At 38.0% G+C, this 18974-nt stretch overlaps 1 protein-coding gene across 1 annotated transcript in view; it reads right to left on the minus strand.

The window, feature by feature from the left end:
* The window catches only part of Gle1 (Gle1 RNA export mediator), a 62994-nt gene that overhangs the window by 8999 nt on the left and 35021 nt on the right, over positions 1-18974 (minus strand). The window contains exons 7-11 of the mRNA XM_083125656.1: positions 16990-17196; positions 9776-9909; positions 8146-8331; positions 5423-5613; positions 681-868 (exon numbers count right to left, since the gene is read on the minus strand). Of these exons, the coding sequence (XP_082981782.1) occupies positions 681-868; positions 5423-5613; positions 8146-8331; positions 9776-9909; positions 16990-17196 (906 nt within the window). The remainder of the gene's footprint in view (positions 1-680; positions 869-5422; positions 5614-8145; positions 8332-9775; positions 9910-16989; positions 17197-18974) is intronic.

Here is an 18974-nt window from a genome sequence, read left to right on the forward strand (position 1 = left end):
ACATAGGCAGCCGTAGTTTATATTCATGAAAATAATAACAAAATGACAGAATATTATAGGGCTGTGCAGGATCCCGAAAAGTCGGGACCAGGATTGGGAAAAAAATTTCCTGATCCCGACTTCGGGAAATGACTTCCCGGCTTTTCGGGATGCCGAGCAGTCAGGAAATATCGAATGATTATTTTAAAAAGTCTTTGGTCGCAAATTTAGTTTTAATTCCAGAAATGCAAAAGCAATCTCTTAAGGTGAAAATGACGTAGAATTCGAGATTTCCAGAGCTTTGGGAAATTTCGAAAATTTCCCGACAAGGTCAGGAAATTGTGAATATTTCCCGTCCCGAATGTTGGGATTTAAAAATTTCTTGTCCCGCACACCCCTAGAATATTGCACTAAATTATAAGATATTTATAGATGTATCGCTAAAATTATCTCTAATTTTACCAATACACCAATATGCCTATATCGGCCGATACTGATAGAGTACAGATTAATCTGTCCCATCCCTAATAAATTTATCAATACAATTTTTCTTTAAATAGCCTGTAACTTAGTGAAAAATTTCTTCCACTTTGATCCAATCTTGAATACCATTCAGGGATTGTACCTGATGTTCGCCAACGTATAGTCTACCTCATCTCCATAACAAAAGTTAATTTATTTAACCGTGATTTCACTCTTACCAAGATTCAGAATTGCTGTAAGCCACCTCCATCCTTGAACAATACCATGCGGATGAGGTTTGCTTTGTTGCTTTCTGGGAGAAGATATAAGGATTGCGGCATACAGCCTCATGATTCCAGACATCCTCTTCAGAAATTTATCCTGCTTCTCAACTTGTCCATCTTCGGAATAATTGTACCCCAGTGCCCTGCAAAATAAGGGAGAGTTGACAGACATTAGTTATATTTATATTTCAGTACCTCTTATTTTCACTGGTGGAGTCAATATTAATACCAATGATATCAATATAGAAAAAAGTATCAGTTCAAAGGTAATATCAGTTCAAAATCAATATCAGTTCAAAATCAATATCAGTTCAAAATTAATCACCAATACTGGCTGATGTTTTTCCTGAGTCCAGTTATCTTGAGTAGAGACATGTTTTTGATGGAAACACGAAATGTGAAATAACATGCTGTAATGTTCACTTTTCATGGTTTTGAAAGGTGAGGTATATTTTCCTACCATGTTTTGTCATGAAATGATGCAAAATGCGAAATAAAACAGTTTCCAATGCCTGATTTATCCTGTGATTTATGTAAAATCATTGACAATTATTATTATTTCTACTGTAAGCAGAAAGGGACTCCTTTACACAGAAACCAACTTAACACTGTTAACTACATAAATGTGCTATTACAAAGGAAATGTTTATTTTGTGCAATTTTCAAAGCAAATTTGGGATTTTGGTCACTATTTTAACACCAAAACAGTGGCGCAACCTCAGAGGGGAAGGAATTCTAGGAATTCGACCGAAGTGAATTCTAGGGGGGCCAAACGTTGAAGGCCAAGGGCACCTGCAGGGGGGCAACAAAGGACCAATTACCCCCTCAACTTCAAATTTTATGCAAATAAAAATACATCTCGTAAAATATTCTTGCTCGCTTAGCTTGCAATGCCTACTTTTCTCAAAATCGTCACATTCAGAGGGTGGTGGGAGTTGGCCATGGATGCCAAGCGATCTAAATGAAAAAGTTGTTAAAGAGAGAATGCCATGGCATCCCGTGAAATTATTTGCACCCTATTAAATCAATAATTTTTTCAGTTGCAAAAATTGGATCTAAAAATTTTCTTGCTGGCTTCGTTCGTAATGTAATTAATTTTCTTCTGTGATGTATTAAAATAATGTGTGTTGTATATAAGTATTGAATAAACTTTGAATACGTACACAATTTAGAGTTAGCATGTTGTATATGTATTTTCTTATTTTATGTTGCTCCATGCTGAATATATCTTGTACATGAAAGTACGCCCAACACAGAATAAGCTATAGTGACCAAGAGCATAATATTACACCGAACACAGGGAAGGGGTTAAACACCATGGTACAATGGCCCACTGACAGCTTTCTGGCTGTGAAGACAACAGTCCACTTCTATTGCTTTCAATCATCCTATCTCAAAATTTTGGACATCGAACCAGGAATTGAACATGGGACCACTAACCATTAAGCACCGTGGGAGCTCAATTCTTCTTAAATTCTCTTAATATTTTAAAGCAAAAGTGTTGTGGGTTAATCTGGTATAATTACAATGGAAAACTTATATAGTAAAAAATATTATGAACCAATGCTCAAGTATTGATTACGGTTATCAGAATTGGTATGGCTCAGTCCTAAGGGTACAACCACACTGGACTGCACCTTTTGCCGATGTCACTCAAATCATTTTCGAAAATTCCTCTCTTTTCAAAATACCACTATGATAGTCCAAATTCTAAAAAAAAAAAAAAAAAAAAAAATACATATGTTTAGCTTTCCTTCCATAGTATTCAAGTCATTTATCATGTGGCTTGCTTTGGCTGTTATCTGTGTTGGAAAATAGGCTTGTGGCACCACAAATCTATTGCAAATATCTTGACAACAGTGAAAGCAAATCACATGAAGATTCACATGAAAGTTCTATAGAGCATTCCCTGACATTCGCTACGAGACTCGGTGGCAAACGGCCCAGCATCAGCGCTTGTCTTTCCTGGTGAACGGGGTCCGCGACAGTCTCTAGAGTCGGGTATTAAAATTAGTTTTCATATTGTGTACTAACCTTGACTACAGAAGGTGTTGAAAATGATGTCCCTCTGATGCAACACATTCCTGGCATCTCCGAAGGAAACTGGCATTTACTGGCAAGTTCGTCTACTGTAATTCTCCCGATTTCTCGTACAATACTCTCTTTAAACCCAGTTACAAAAATTCACACAACCCGTATTATCCCTAGGTTGTAATTCATTGTAACTATTGTCACTCTGTAGGGCTTACATTTAAGAATTTTGGCGGCTCTAAATGCTGTGGTTTTTGAAACACCTGTTCCTTGTGAAAGGCGGCGGATAGATTTCCGAGGAGACTATTCTATCCTTTGTCCTATCTCATCGAGTTTTTCCTCAGTAAGTACATGTGGGTTTTTCTCTCCACTTTTATTCAGAACTGACCCTGTTACTCTAAACTTTTTTACGAGGTTTAATATAGTGGTCCTATGTGGAAGACCAGGAAATTTCATTGCAAAACATCGTCACACTTCTCCACAATTCCTCTTTCTGAAGTAACACTCGACAAGATAAATTCTTTGTTGTAATGTAAACTTTTGTGGTGCCATATTAAGCCACATTCTTGAACACACGTACACGACACAACACAACTTCTGAGGGAGGATTATACTGGCGTCAGTCTGCAACATCAACAGAAAGGGAAAGAGAGCGAAGGCAGGGAGAGCGTAAAAAAACAGACTGTAGCGTGTGACTGTCGCAAACCCCGTTCACTGGGAAAGACAATCGCAGATGCCAGGCTGCTTGCCGCCGAGTCTCGTAGCGAATGTCGCTCTGTAGAAGGAATTTTAAGCAGGTGTAATTTTTCAGAATCTTGAATATTACAGAAGTTTTTTGAAAGAAGAGGTATTTTTGAAAAAAGTTTGCTGGCCCAGCTCAAAGGTCCAATATGAACACATTTGCTGCTGACCAAATTTGAGAATCCTGCCCCAATGCTGAAAACGTTTTTTCTAACATTATATACTTTTTTGATCTATTGTTGACTACAGTCAACAAAAAATGCAATAATGTTTGAGCACTGAAAGTTAACATTAATAAAATTATCACTTGATGCCTTTGCACATGGCATCAACTCTGTGCTTCTTGGTGCTATTATCCTTCACAGTATATCTGACTATATACAAGATGGGTCAGAAAAATGTAATGATTTTTAAAATGATATAATACAATAAATAAAGAGAGTTCATCTTTATTCATGTGCTAGCCTTATAGCCATATGTATGCCATTACATATTACTGAAAAAATGATTTACAGCAACATTAAGTGTGAAAAATAACATCTTGCAAATAGTTCCCCCTTTTTTTGCGGCTTTATACGTTTCAACAATGAAAGCACGGTGTGTTGCATTTCACGGCTCAATGGTGACTGAAATGACAGCTAGTGAGGAGTGGAATCCCCACGACCCCAGGCTGTAATGTGATGCAATAACAAAACAACAATCGGCAGGTTTTTCTTCCCCAGAAAAGAGAAGTTTCAGTGACCAACTCCAGCAGTGTGTGGACTAAAATGGGCGTCATTTGGAAGATTTTTTTTTCAATGATATAGCTACATAATGCATGCGAACAATTAGAAAACATTATTTTTTGGGTGTAATTAATTAATTTGGGTATTTATTCTCTTAGTTGCCAAACTTAGAATCTGTAACTCAATTTTGAAAAAAACAACAACTGGAAATCAGAGCCTACTTTACGGGGTCTGTATAAAAAGTAATGAGACCAATTTTTTTTTTGACGTGACTGTATGTCGCAGCTCGCTCGCTCCAGGTGGGTTCAAAGGAGCGGAAGTAAGCTCCAAAACGCACCTAGTGTCAGTCGCCTACGAGCTTCCGTGCAGTTTGTATCGTCGTTTAAGTGGACACCTGTCTATAGGCTCAGTCGAAGCTTAAAAATGCAACGTGCCATCGAACAGAGCTACGCCATTAAATTCTGTGGGGGACTCTGAAAATCTGCTATGGAGACGTTGGCCATGATCCAGCAAGTGTTTGGGAGTGAAAACCTATCAAAAGCTGTTGTTTTGAGATGGCACAAGTGCTTCAAGGATGGTCGAGAGAGTGTGGAAGACGAACCCAGCACAATGTGCAACGTGTGTATGATGTGTTGAACTCAGACCGGCGGTTAAGTGTTTGAATGATTGCAGACCGCATAGGAATTGATAAAATGACTGTGCACACCATTATTACCGAGGATTTGCAGATGAGAAAAATCTGTGCCAATTGGAGGCTGCATCATGACAATGCACCAAGCCACACCTGCTTCATGGTCAATGACTACCTGGCCCGGAACAGCATCACAACACTTCTCTAGCCTCCCTACTGTCCCAATCTGGCACCGGCGGACTTTTTCCTGTTCCCCCGAGTGAAGACAGCCCTCAAAGGGCATCGCCATGGGACCGTAGCAGAGGTCAAAGCGGCTTCGACGTGCTGCTTGAAGGACATTCCGGAAAAGGACTTCCAGGGTGCCTTCCAAGCATTGAAAACTCGTTGGCAGAAGTGTGTCAATGCCCAAGGGTCCTATTTTGAAGCATTTTAATGATTTGTAGCGATATCTTCAATACATTTTTTCCCCTGAATTTGGTCTCACATTAAGTTTTATACAGACCCTGTAGTTTAAAAAAATAAGCAAGTGAGGCCTTTAGTTCCAATGGAATTAACACAAGAGTGCTTACCTGTAATAGTCCTCGTTCGACTGTCCTTCCACTTGAGGGATGAAGAACGGCACCAGATAAGGGCACTCCCGGTGGAAGTGAGCCAGGATCAGCTCCCCAAAATCTGGATACTCGACCCACAATGCGACAATCACTGCTGCGATCGCAAAGGCAGATTCTGGCTTGCTGGAGACTGTGTGCTCGCCTTGTCTCTGTGGAGACCAAATATCATTTACAACACTAAACATCAAAAGTTTGTGTTAAGTCCAGTTTATGCTTACATAGGCCAATCAGGACTGAACCTACAGTTTTAAGGTTGGACCCAAATCACTGTTTAATGTGATTGCACAAGGTGTATGTTTTAATTGTTTTCATATTTTGGGAAATGAGAGATGCGGTAGTAAATAATTAGAGATAAACATAGTACTCACGGTTTCTGCGAAGCTGTTTTTAGCTTGTTCTATTAACTATAAGCAGTGGCCACAAAATTAGTAGTACAGTGGCCAGAAAGTCCCTTTACACCCGAACTAAATGCATGTAATAATGTAAGATGGTAAGATATTTAAGATCATTGATATGGCAACAGTGCTCCTCACGTGAATTGCCACATGCCTGCCGCGTAACTGCCACGTGGCTGCCCGCTAAGGTCTGTGCGTTGACCAGTTCATTGTCGTGCCTTTCCGTGTTTGGTGAACAACAATGGCAGATACCAGTGACTTCACTTTGGAGGAGCGCTTAGTGACAAGTGTGTGGGTTCATGAACGGAAGCACAACAAGGAAAATATGCTGCAGGTGATGGATAGGTTTCGTGAACGGTTCGGTAAGGAGCACCAAGTCGTCAGACTTCGATCACGTGGGAGAAGAAAGCTTTTCGCCTGTGAAGTGTTTTGGATGCCCCTCGTTCTGGTCTTCCATCAACCCGAAAGGAAACGTTGCAGACGTTAGTGTGTCACCCTGAAAGTCGACCACAAAGCGTTCTGCAGAACTTGGAATTGCAAAGAGCACAATGCAGCTCATTGATATGGCAACAGTGCTCCTCACGTGAATTGCCACATGCCTGCCGCGTAACTGCCACGTGGCTGCCCGCTAAGGTCTGTGCGTTGACCAGTTCATTGTCGTGCCTTTCCGTGTTTGGTGAACAACAATGGCAGATACCAGTGACTTCACTTTGGAGGAGCGCTTAGTGACAAGTGTGTGGGTTCATGAACGGAAGCACAACAAGGAAAATATGCTGCAGGTGATGGATAGGTTTCGTGAACGGTTCGGTAAGGAGCACCAAGTCGTCAGACTTCGATCACGTGGGAGAAGAAAGCTTTTCGCCTGTGAAGTGTTTTGGATGCCCCTCGTTCTGGTCTTCCATCAACCCGAAAGGAAACGTTGCAGACGTTAGTGTGTCACCCTGAAAGTCGACCACAAAGCGTTCTGCAGAACTTGGAATTGCAAAGAGCACAATGCAGCTCATTGATATGGCAACAGTGCTCCTCACGTGAATTGCCACATGCCTGCCGCGTAACTGCCACGTGGCTGCCCGCTAAGGTCTGTGCGTTGACCAGTTCATTGTCGTGCCTTTCCGTGTTTGGTGAACAACAATGGCAGATACCAGTGACTTCACTTTGGAGGAGCGCTTAGTGACAAGTGTGTGGGTTCATGAACGGAAGCACAACAAGGAAAATATGCCGCGAACATGAAATTGGACTTAGGCCTGCATGCATTCCGGCCAATGGCCATCAATGGGCGTATCAAGCTGTGCAGGGATTGTGGAGGTGCACATACGGATGTTTTGGACAACGAACTGTAAATATTATTAATGTAGGGATGAAATAAATGAAGGTGGAAAGGGACTTTCTGGCCACCCTGTACAAGCTAAAAACATGAAGATTAGACACACACAGGTATTGTACTATGTAGAAAATTCAGTGAAAAATGCATGCTCGACCAGGACTCGAACCCGCGTCTCTGGCATACCATGCCATTGCTCACCACTGTGTGAGTCCACACAGTACATCTCCTGTGTGTGCCTCATCTTCATGAATTAAGATCTCTACGCTGGGAGTAAGTAACCAGGCAACATCGAAAGTCTACAGTGTTTCAAAGGCAACAGATCCCATTGCAGTAGCAGATTCCACACAGGTAAAACAGCGACAGCAAAGAATCAGGCGAGGCCAGGCCGGCTCGGTAGCTCAATGGTAGAGCAATGGTATGGTATGCCAGAGACCCACGTTCAAGTTTTGATCAAGGCTGCATTTTTCGCTTATATTACTACGAAGTTAAAAACAGCTTCGCAGAAACCGTGAGTACTAAGTCTTTCTATAATTATTTGAATTGTGGTTTGCTAATCGGGACTGGACCTACAGTTTAAAGTGGGATTCAAACCACTGTGCTATGTACCTGCAACAGGTATTGAACCTTGGACCCAGTGATTACAAAGTGACAACATGTTTGATAAAGCTTCTAGAAAGGAAGATACATTAGAAAAATAAAAGCAATAATGACATTTTTGAAATTCAACATTGATATTTAATTGGGAATGTAACCGAGCCAATATTGGTTGTATCAAAATCAATAAAATAAAATAAAAAAACAGTTAAATCAATTCTCATGCTCAATTTCTTGCTCTCAAAAGTTTGGTTAAAGTTAACATTATATATGTTTAATACAGGACAAATAAGTACTGTCTTCTTGTATGGGGAAATATAGTCAAGCTCAGCATTCAAAGGAAACCTCAGGAGGAGAACATTTCTTACCACAAGCTTCTTTGCCAGAAGATCTTTGCAAAAAGCCACTCCTTGTGGATGTGATCCTGCAGACACCTTCCCGTCGCTAACTTCCGTCACCTGGCCAGAAAGGAGTCTCGCCAGTCGAATGAACTTATCTTGCAAGTGGGAGGCGCTGACAGGAGAGATAGCATTCACTGGGGTGTTGACAGCTTTCTGCATAGGTAGAGTGCAAATAAATAAATAAACAGCTTTCCCCCTGCACATTTCTTATGTAACATGCTACTTTTCAGAAAATTGTTAAATTTACTTATACAGTGAAACTTTGATTTTACATTAATAGATTTTACAGTTTTTCACATTTTACATTTTCAACTTTATTGCCTGAAAAACACAAAAACAAGGTTCCACTATATAAATATGCTTCTAACCCATCCAAAAAAGTAAATATCGATAACTAGGGACGCAGCTTTTTCAGATTTCCTTTTTTCCAAAATTGGTGCATTTCAAAAACATTTTGGTGCTATATTCTCCAAAATTCGGATCTTTACTTAGCACACATTCCTGCTAAATATACCTAAATTTCGTTGCACTTTTAAACTGTAGCTTACGTCCTATGCCTGCTCATGCCAGTTTAAATATGTTGGAAATGATTTTTGATGAAACTACTTTCTATTAATGCTCACATGACAAATACCAATGTTACGGTTATTGTGTGAGGGAGATCAATGATGAAAAGATGAGAGTGATGTTAGCTCTCGAAAGCTTGAAATCTAACCACAAATCACCTGGTAAATAGCCCAAGACAATTTTTTCATCAAAAATAAGTGTTACGTTTTCATGCATGCTAATCAAATTAATCCAGTTTATTGAACAGTGTTGAAAAATAATAACAAAAGATATAATAAAAGAACATTTTTATGCAAAATATTTTGAATTTTGAATTTGAATTTAAAATTTTGGGTGCGTCAACACTAAGGCTATTTGCTCCCGTCACATTATACGGGGTCCAGCCCCTTATCGTTACACAGAACAACTCTAGCATTGCATAACTGAAATCATAAAATATTAAAATCTGACTTTCGTTAAAAGCTGAGGCTGTAAATGGGCACTCGGGCACACATAAGGACAACAGGACAACACAAACAAAATTATACTGGTCATGGGGCCAGTCGCCAGAGCCTCGTTAGTCTTCAGTCCAGGGTGTACTACGTGGAAGTGAGGTTGACTATTGGATGCACTACGTGGAAGGAGTACCCCTTACACCCCTTATGCAAAATATTCCCAAAAACCAAACCAGTTGAGAGGAAAAAAGTGAAATTTGCTTTCAAATTCTAATCTTGTAAAGCCAAGAAAATCTTTTTCTGACTTTTGCAAATTTATGGACATTTTTACAAAACCAGCTGCCTCTTACATGATAACCCCTCCCCCCCCCCCCTTAGTTGATATTCATGACTTTTCCAGGATTTCCAAGTCTGTAGGAACACTTGACTAACCAAATGCCAAGAAAAGGAAAGCCGTTTGGCACACCCTGAGCCTTAAGCGACTGTTCAACCACACAGTTGTAGTTTAGTATAAAGTTGGAATCCTGTTTGACAGGTTATTATAACTTTACAATTACTGTCATGATTTTTCACCTGCAGAAAACACTACTACATACCTGGCAATCGAATCTGAATTTCTTAAATCTCACGTCCTTAACTAGTGCTTCGTAAGATTTCTCATACTCTTTCATTATTTTTTGGAAGGAGATATACATTTTGTATGACTCCGTGTCAATATAGTCTGCCAAACCTGAAATAATTGGATATATAAGAAAAATTACAAGTGAATATAGAAGTTGCATAAAGCATACACACCACTCTAAGGCTCATTTATGAGCTTAGACACTTAAAACACACAGCCATGAAATTAGGTGGGTGGCAGAAGTATGAGCTGTTGCCCCATCGGAGCACAGCCCCTTGTGTTTGGAGGTTTAAGAGAATGAAAGATCTCATTCTAGATATGAAACTCCATTTCTGGGGCCTGTAAAGAACTTTCAATTCACACGATCACAGTTCTGTATCGAATGGGACTCGAAAGTGCCCCGTAGAGAGGTCAGTCTGACGCTCAAACTAGGCAATGCAGTCCTGTTGACGTTGCGACTTTTACCCCGCTCTCACTTTGCTTTTCCCATGTGTGGCACCAGCGCAATTCTGCCCAGCTGCCTATTTTCATGGCCGTGCATTTAGATTTAGGGGTGTAAGTAACACCGATCAACCAACTGGGAATGAGGGGTTCGAGTTGGGATGTGGTTTGTAAAGTTCCTGCATGATCTTATTTAGGCCAGAAGATGTGATTGCACTCCTGTTTCATATGTAAACCCTCTCCGAGCAATCTTGTAGTGGGGAGGATTGGGGGTAAAGGGGTTGATGATTTCTACCGCTGGAAGGGATATTGTGGCTGTTGGTCAGGGTGAATAAAAATCATAAATCATTTTGATGATTTTTTTAAATTTAAATCAGATTATTTTGATTCTCTTTATAAAAAAAGAACTTAAATTGCTTTTATGGTTTCTGGCACCATATACTAGTATATATATATATATATATATATATATATATATATATATATATATATATATATATATATATATATATACATATGTTTTTTTAATAGAAAGGCTATTTCTGGAAAATGTCCCTGTAAAATATTTGAACAGCAAATAAAAAAATACATGTAAATGCAAAATAATCTAACACAGTTATTTTTAGTGGTATTTACTTTATTTTATCTGCAACGTTTCATCCTGACTTTCCAGAACTTTTTCAAGCTACACCAAGATATACATACAACTAGGGATGTGACGAAGCTGAAAATTTACCGATGTCGATGTACTCACCGATAATTTTTGGAACCGATACCAATGCCGATATTTAACTGATTCCGATACATAAGATTATTAAACAGAACTGGGATGTTATTTTCAGCATGACAAAAATAAATTTGCTACGTACATTTCTATTGCATATCATATGTATATACATATATATTCTCAAGAGATGCGAATGTACATTTGCATCTACAAAATGTTATGTGAACCTTTAAGAAGAACATGGATTCTCAAGAGATTAAACATTAGTACACAAGCAGTTCTTTGAAATGCAAAATGAATTCCTGTTCTGCCAGATTCAACTTCAGAAACACGAGATTGGGAAGCACTTCTGGAAGTAAACTACTACTTCTCTTATCTGAAATCTGTTCAGCAACACTGAACACTCAATCACTGAATACTGATACAGCAGGTATGCCCAAGTAGGTATTTTCTCAGGACTTGCTTCAGGTTTGAATATTCATTTTTGAATTTCCAATAAAACAGCAGATCCTGGTTCAGCAATGTACTGTTTTATTTCCGATTTATAGTTAGGTTGATTCTCTGAATGAGTTTGCAATAATTGTATTACAAAAACTCCACAATAATGACGAATCATAACCAAATTAAACCATACCGGTTTAAATATCGGATTTTTTCCGATTCCGATACCGATGCCGATGTGTCAATTTCGGCCGATTTTCATACATCTGTAATCGGCTTCCGCACATCCCTACATACAACAACACAACCTCACATGGCTAGTCACTCTATACTTCTAAGGAATGAATACCTTGTGTCCTTATTTCCTCCAAGGTAATGAAACTATAATAATTTCAGTAAGTTTTCTTCCAATAAAAACATTCTGCCTGTACTATAATTGTAACTTAAAAATAACTAACTAACTAACTCCCTAGCCTTCTTAAGCCCGAAGGTTCATGGCTGCAGCAACAAAGGCCTTCCATCTTTCCCTATCTTGAGCAAGTTCTATATACTCTTTTCCATCCCTACCGATTTCCCTTAGGTCCATCTCAACGTTGTCCCTCCATCTTCGTCTTGGCCTTCCTACAGGTCTCTTACCATCAGGTTTCCCAACAAGAATCCTGTAAACTCCTCTTTCCTCTCCCATTCGTGCCACATGGCCTGCCCACCTAAGTCTTCTTGATTTAATCATTCTAATAATATCTGGACACGAATACAAATTATGTAGTTCTAAATTATGTAACCTTCTCCACTCACCAGTCTCCTCATCCCTTTTAGGTCCAAAGATTTTCCTAAGGATCTTATTTTCAAATACTCTCAATTTATGTTCCTCTTTCAATGTAAGGGACCAAGTTTCGCAACCATATAACACTACAGGCAAAATTACTGTTTTGTATATTTTAACTTTTAGTTGCTTAGATATTAAACGAGAAGACAAAAGTTTATGAAGAGAGAAGTAACATGCATTTCCTGAATTAAGCCTACTTTTTATTTCCTCTTTAATATCATTTTCATTTGTTAATATTACTCCTAAGTATTTGAATTTGGAAACTGGTTCAAACGAGTTGTTATCAATAATTAGATTTTGATTATTACCTAACACTTGGTTTCGGCCTGTAAGCATATATTTAGTTTTCTCTTTGTTAACTTCCAAACCTATCTCTTTAGCAGTTTTGAAAAATATTTTAGCATTATTCTTAATTGTATTCACATCATCCCCCAGTAAGTCTACATCATCTGCATATGCTAACAACTGAGTCACACCATTTAATTTTAGTCCTTCTTTAGTTTCTTTTACCTTCCTAACAGCATATTCTAAGGCAAAATTAAAGAGCAATGGAGATAATGCATCTCCTTGTTTTAACCCATCATGAATTGTAAATTTGTCAGACATATTAATACCCACACGAATTTTACTTTCTGTTTCACTGGTGCATATTTTTATCATACTAACAAGCTTCTTAGGTATTCCAAACTCTACTAATATATTATATAATTTATCTCTTTTGACCGAATCATATGCTTTTTTGAAATCAATGAATAGCTGATGGACATTTTGATTATATTCCCACTTTTTTTTTCAAGTGTCTGTCTGATGTGAAAAATTTGATCTGTAGTTGATCTGTTACGTTTAAATCCACATTGATAATCACCTATAATTTCATTAGCATATGGGGTTAGTCTTGTTAAAATAATGTTAGATAATATTTTATATGTTGTTGAGAGTAGAGAAATTCCACGGTAATTATTGCAATTCATTTTATCACCTTTTTTAAACACAGGAACAATTATGGATTCTTTCCACTGTTGAGGGATTTCTTCTTTATTCCATATTAAACAAATTAATTTATGAATTTGACATATTAATGAATTTCCACCATATTTAATTAACTCAGCTGGTATTAAATCAATGCCAGGTGCTTTGTTATTCTTTAGCCTTTTAATAACATCTTCAACTTCAGTCAAGTTAGGTTCTGGAACTAAAGGTTCTGCTGTGTGGACTTCATTTACTTCTGATTTATCTCCTACATGGACATTTAAAAGGTCATTAAAGTAGTTCTTCCACCTATTTAGAATATCGCTTGGGTCAGCTAGAAAATCACCGTCTTTATCTTTTATCAAGTTTACTTTAGGTTGCCACCCCTTTCTAAACTCATTTACACCTTTATATAAATCTCTGATATTCTTATTTTTGCTGTTTGTTTCAATTTCGTTAATTTTGCTTTTCAAATAATCTCTTTTTTTACTTCTAAACGTGCGGTTAACTTCTCGCTTTATTCTATTATAAATGTTTAGATTTGTATCATCAGAGTTATTTAACCACCTAAGTCTAGCCTGATTTCTTATTTCTATTAGATTATGACATTCATTATCAAACCATGGATTACTTTTTCTTTGTTTATGGTATCCTATACTTTCTTTAGCTGCTGATTCTATTGCATTACGTATGTGCTCCCAATTCTTATTTACGTCTGTTTCATTTATATTTTCATCATCATTTAACTTAAAAATACTCTCTTTAATTCGAACTTTGATAATTCGAACAAAAGCACATTCCCCTTGAAACCTCTATCTAAAACAATGTTAAAAATGACTACTTAATTCGAATTTTGAAGGTTAAATTTGGATAATTCGAAGTCAGGTTTCCAATAAAAATTTAACATAAATGTTTCCAAGAAAGACCAAAGTGGTTGCTACATAAGAAATTCCAACAGATGACTCATCCCCTTTTCTTCTTGAAAAGCTTGTTTTTATGGTTAACAGATGTGGGGAGAGCAGATAAGAGAGGGCAGGGGGAATCCCCAGAGCGTTTGCTTGTAGGAATGGGACAAGTTGAGAGGAGAGCGGATAGCCAGACAGAAGGGGTCATTTGTCTGTGTGGAGTCACAATGTTGAAATGTGGTGCCTACAGTAGCTTAACATTACATAAGAAAGTTGAAGTGCTTAGTGAGGTAGAAACAGGAATGAAAAACAATCACGTGATGCGAATATTCCAATAAGTGCACTCTTCCTGGATGGAGATATGGATAAAACATAGCAGTTGTAAGGTAAGGTGTACTGTTTATATATTAATGCAGTTTTATGTTTAATACAGTGTGTTATTTTATTGGTGTTTTTTTTATTATATTCTGGTTAATTCGAATTTTGGATAATTCAAATTTTTTTCATAGCCCCTTAGAGTTCAAATTAAAAAGAAGTTCACTGTACTTTTTATAGACTTTGTAGAGGAATTTTTGCAATTTTTTTCAGCTGCCATGTTTATTTGCAGTTTAATGATAATGACACTATTAATGGTTTAATGTGATTAGTATTTTGTATATTATTCTCTACAAAATGTTTGCAATTTTTGCCTATAAAAATTATTGAATTTTAAATCAAGAGAAATGTAAGTGTGTTTCCAGTTTACATATTATATTTCCATTCCTATGATCTTCACCCCATCAGTACATATATTTTGCCTTAGAGCCTAATAAAACATCATTAAATGACTATGAGGTTAATGTACTTTCACCAAAAGTGATTCTGATAACTACAAAATTCTTATGTACATTATTTCTTTAAATTGATTTAAATCAGCAATTTTTTTAAAATTTAAATCAATCCATCTTTCTGCTGGTACAGACAGCAACAGTGAAATCCAGGTTTTTTTGTCGAGGAGCGGTGATTGTTGATCCTGAGGTTGAGGGCTGTAGATTTCCCCCCCAGGTAAAAGCCACAAGTTCCACACAATGGCCATGCTGTAAGGCATCAGGCTTTGGGCTCCGGCTACGGGACAAGCGCAGGTTCAAGTCTCCTGGGGGAAGCGTAACAACATTTCTCCTGAGATTTTGGAGGAAATCAGGGAGCTACGAATGAGTAGCATAACCTGGTCATGGAAATCTACAACAACGACTGAGGTTCATCGTGCTGACCATACCGGTTGGATGTCCGTCCACTTCTGCTGATGCATGTAGGAGTGAGGCCAGCAAGGGCTGTTGCACCACCAGTTTCAAAGTTGCCACAGATGAGGGTATGGGTGTGGTTTGAGGTGTGGCAGGCTCCTTTTTGGGTGAAGATAAATTTGCCTCAAATATAAATTAATAGATGTCTAATGCAATAAGAAAAACAAATGAGAACATGCACATTAATTAATACAAAGGCTGTCGCAGAGAAGGTGAGACAGATTTTTTCGTGGCTTGGCAACACAGCCTATGGTTTCGGCACTAGCCGCATCGTGTAGGATGACTGATTCTGTTTCCGTAGCAAGTTGTCACAGGTTGCAAAACCACGTTAGTGAGCAGCTGTGATTTACGTGGAACGTGTTTCGTTTACCTCTCCAGGTTTTTGTGTATAACATTGCTTTCGCGATGAGTATTCAAGATGAACAGCGACATGCCATAAAATTTTGTTGGCGCTTAGGGGAAAGTGCTGCGGAAACATATGCAATGTTTCAACAGGCATATGCCGATCAAGACAGACTGAGTAGAGCCAAAGTGTACTGATGGCACAAGTTGTTCGAAGATGGGCGCGAATCAGGCACTTTGCTTCCGCATCATGGACAATGATCGTCCGTGATTAATGAGAAGCTAGTGAATACTGTTGCAGCAATTATTCGTAATGATAGGCTTTTCAGGATTACGCGACGAAGAGAAAAATAGACATTTTCCCGCATACAGCCCGGACCTTTCACCCTGCGACTTTTGGCTATTTCCACTTTTAAAGGCCGTTTTACAAGGTCGTCATTTCATGACGAACAAAGAAGTGATCACCGCAGCGTAAGTTTTCTTCAGTTCGCTACCTGACGACGATTTTTCAAAGACGTTCACAAAGTGGCAGGAGCGTATGGACGCTTGCTTAGCTGTCAATGGTGCCTAGTTTGAAAAAGATGTACGTCTACTCGATATGGCTGATTGTGAATAAAAAATTTGTGGTTTATAATTTTTTTGTTTCATTTTAATGATTCTTGGAGGGGTCCATGTACATGCTTGTCTTTTAACTGCTACGCAGTCACAACTTTTTGACCTACTGCGCGCTCATTTTGGTCTCAATTGGCAGCTAATGAAACAAATTTTCACCCTAGTACATTTGCTAGCCAATGGAGGTCTCTCTTTTCCTATACAAGAATTAGTTTCACATTCTCTGCGACAGCCATTGCATATACAGCCAAGAATTTGGCTAAGCGCCAATTTTTCCACCTATGCAAATCCGTAGGCTTTTAATACAGTACGTTTCAGGTTACTATAATAATTTTATTTAAATTCTATTGTGCCTAAAATTGACTTTGTCTCTTTCAACTGTTAGTGTCTAATGTTAAGGAGTGAAAATTATGATTTGGTGCCCCTGTTTATATCTTCCCACAGGCAAATAAATAGCGTATAGATGATCCACCCTCCCTGAAACTGGATTTTTTTTCTTAATAGATAAAAAAAGTATTTCATAAATGTACATACAAATATTGTACTTTTTCCGTACGGACTTCAGTCAAGGGTGGAGCTTAGGGATCAACCCTCATATAAATACATAAATTGTATATGTAAATCCAAGCTCTATTAGTACAATACCTTTTATTAAGGCTTCATCCACTTCTAAAACAGAGTCTGTTTCAGTCACCTCACTCTTGGGCCTCCTCAACTCTGGTGGCTGTTCAGGAGCACTTTTCTCCTCTTCTATGGTTGCCAGTTGCCTTGACGGGACCGGTGCACCTCCATCTGGAACCGTTTCCTTAGCACTCTGTTCCTCTAGCTGTTTCTGTCTGTCGTTAATTTTCTCTGCAATGAACAGATAATATGTTCTACTACAAAAATATATCCACAACTTCCTTGTACTTCGTAAAATAATTGCAATAAAACGGCGGAAAGGCATGTTTACACCGTGAAGAAATGCAAAAGCTTTTAATCAAGATTCCTTTCTTTTTCAAGCCCTACACTGCTATGGAAATTCATTCAAGGTGACAATTATACTTACTGGATACATTGTTAGCATACACATTAGGTATAGTATACTTACGTTTCTGCCAAATTGAAATTCTTCACAAGTGTTCCCTAATTATAACTGAAGGAAGTTCTGTATCTTCCGGTGGTGATGTTTGTAGTAATATCGACATTTTGACAAGTCATTCTTTGTTTGAGGTTTCGTTCCAAGTCCACTTTATGCACAGATAGGCTAATCAGGATTGGACCAAACCACTATGTGCCTCCACTGGGTATCGAACTCAGGACCTCTTGATTACAAGGCAACAACATTACTGCTATGTCATCCAGGAAATCCAGAAAATTATTCTTTGTCTTCCAGTTGTTTGGGAACTAATGTATCTAAAACTAGTTTTTATTCTTTTAATATTTTTGTTATCTCTTATATATGCACTTATAGATCTAGTCATAGGTAAAGCCTAGACCTTGGATTTTTAGGTTCTAAAAAGTGTGCTCTTAGGTTCATAAAATAGGCTCTAAAATTCCAAATTAGATTAAAAAAAAACCTAAAATAGGTTCTAAAAGTCATAAGTTAGGCTCGAGAAATCCTGAAATAGGTTCAAAAAACTTAAAATTCCTGAAAATGGGACACCTATATCCTGAAATACGCACTATGTTGCATAACGTTATGTGTGTTGCCTAACCATACGGCGATGGCAGAACTTACCATTGGAAATTTGCTATTAAAATCCACTCTTCGCCGTATAGATAGGCAACAATCGTTTTTTATGTTAACCACAGTCAAACTCCACAATTTTGTCTCTGGGGATCATCGTATATGCTGAAAAAAAATCTTTCAACAAAAACATAGTCAGTGGGGCAAACTTCAATGCTAGTTTGCAAGACGTGTGTGCAAGTAACGCGAAAGGGAGAAAGACAACACAGATCAGACCACTTTGGATTGTACAGGTAACAGTGGCAAAAGACATTTTGATTTGTTTGAGCTTTAAAAAATCACCATGGACTTGGAGCAAGGAAAATCGACAGAGAGCACGTTTCAAACACGTTTGTCACTGATTTTTTTCATGGCCAAACAAAGCAAATGCCTCTGTGTGACATAAAAATCCTGTAAAACCTTTAAAAATATATAAAAACCTAAAAAAGGCTTGATTTAGGCACATAAACCTAAAATAGGTTCTAACAAGCAAAATAGGTTTTTCAGGCACTATAAAACTTCATCAGTTGTTGCATTTTTTAATGAAACACTGACATAACTTATTATTTCTTACATACCAGTAAAGGAAAAAATAGGTTAAAAACCGAAAATCCGAGGTCTAGTAAAGACTAATGTTAGTTCATTGATTGAAATGTTGTGATGACAAACTAGGGTACATTGAAATTAAAACTTTTGTCAAATTTGTATGTGATCATAGACTGCGCCCACTACTTCTTTTCAAGTAGATCTCCAATGGTTTTCACAATGGTGGGCAAAACTGAAATTTTGGAGTTTCCACTGTGGATTGAACCAGGGACCGTTCACACTAATGGGAGAGCACTGAGCATTCAGCTACATTGGAAACGAAATATAGTTTAAAAAATATATAAATTTATGAGACAACTGTATGTGCATATGCATG

Source organism: Lepisma saccharinum, chromosome 7 (assembly GCF_977018435.1).
Source record: "Lepisma saccharinum chromosome 7, izLepSacc3.1, whole genome shotgun sequence".
Lineage (NCBI taxonomy): Eukaryota > Metazoa > Arthropoda > Insecta > Zygentoma > Lepismatidae > Lepisma > Lepisma saccharinum.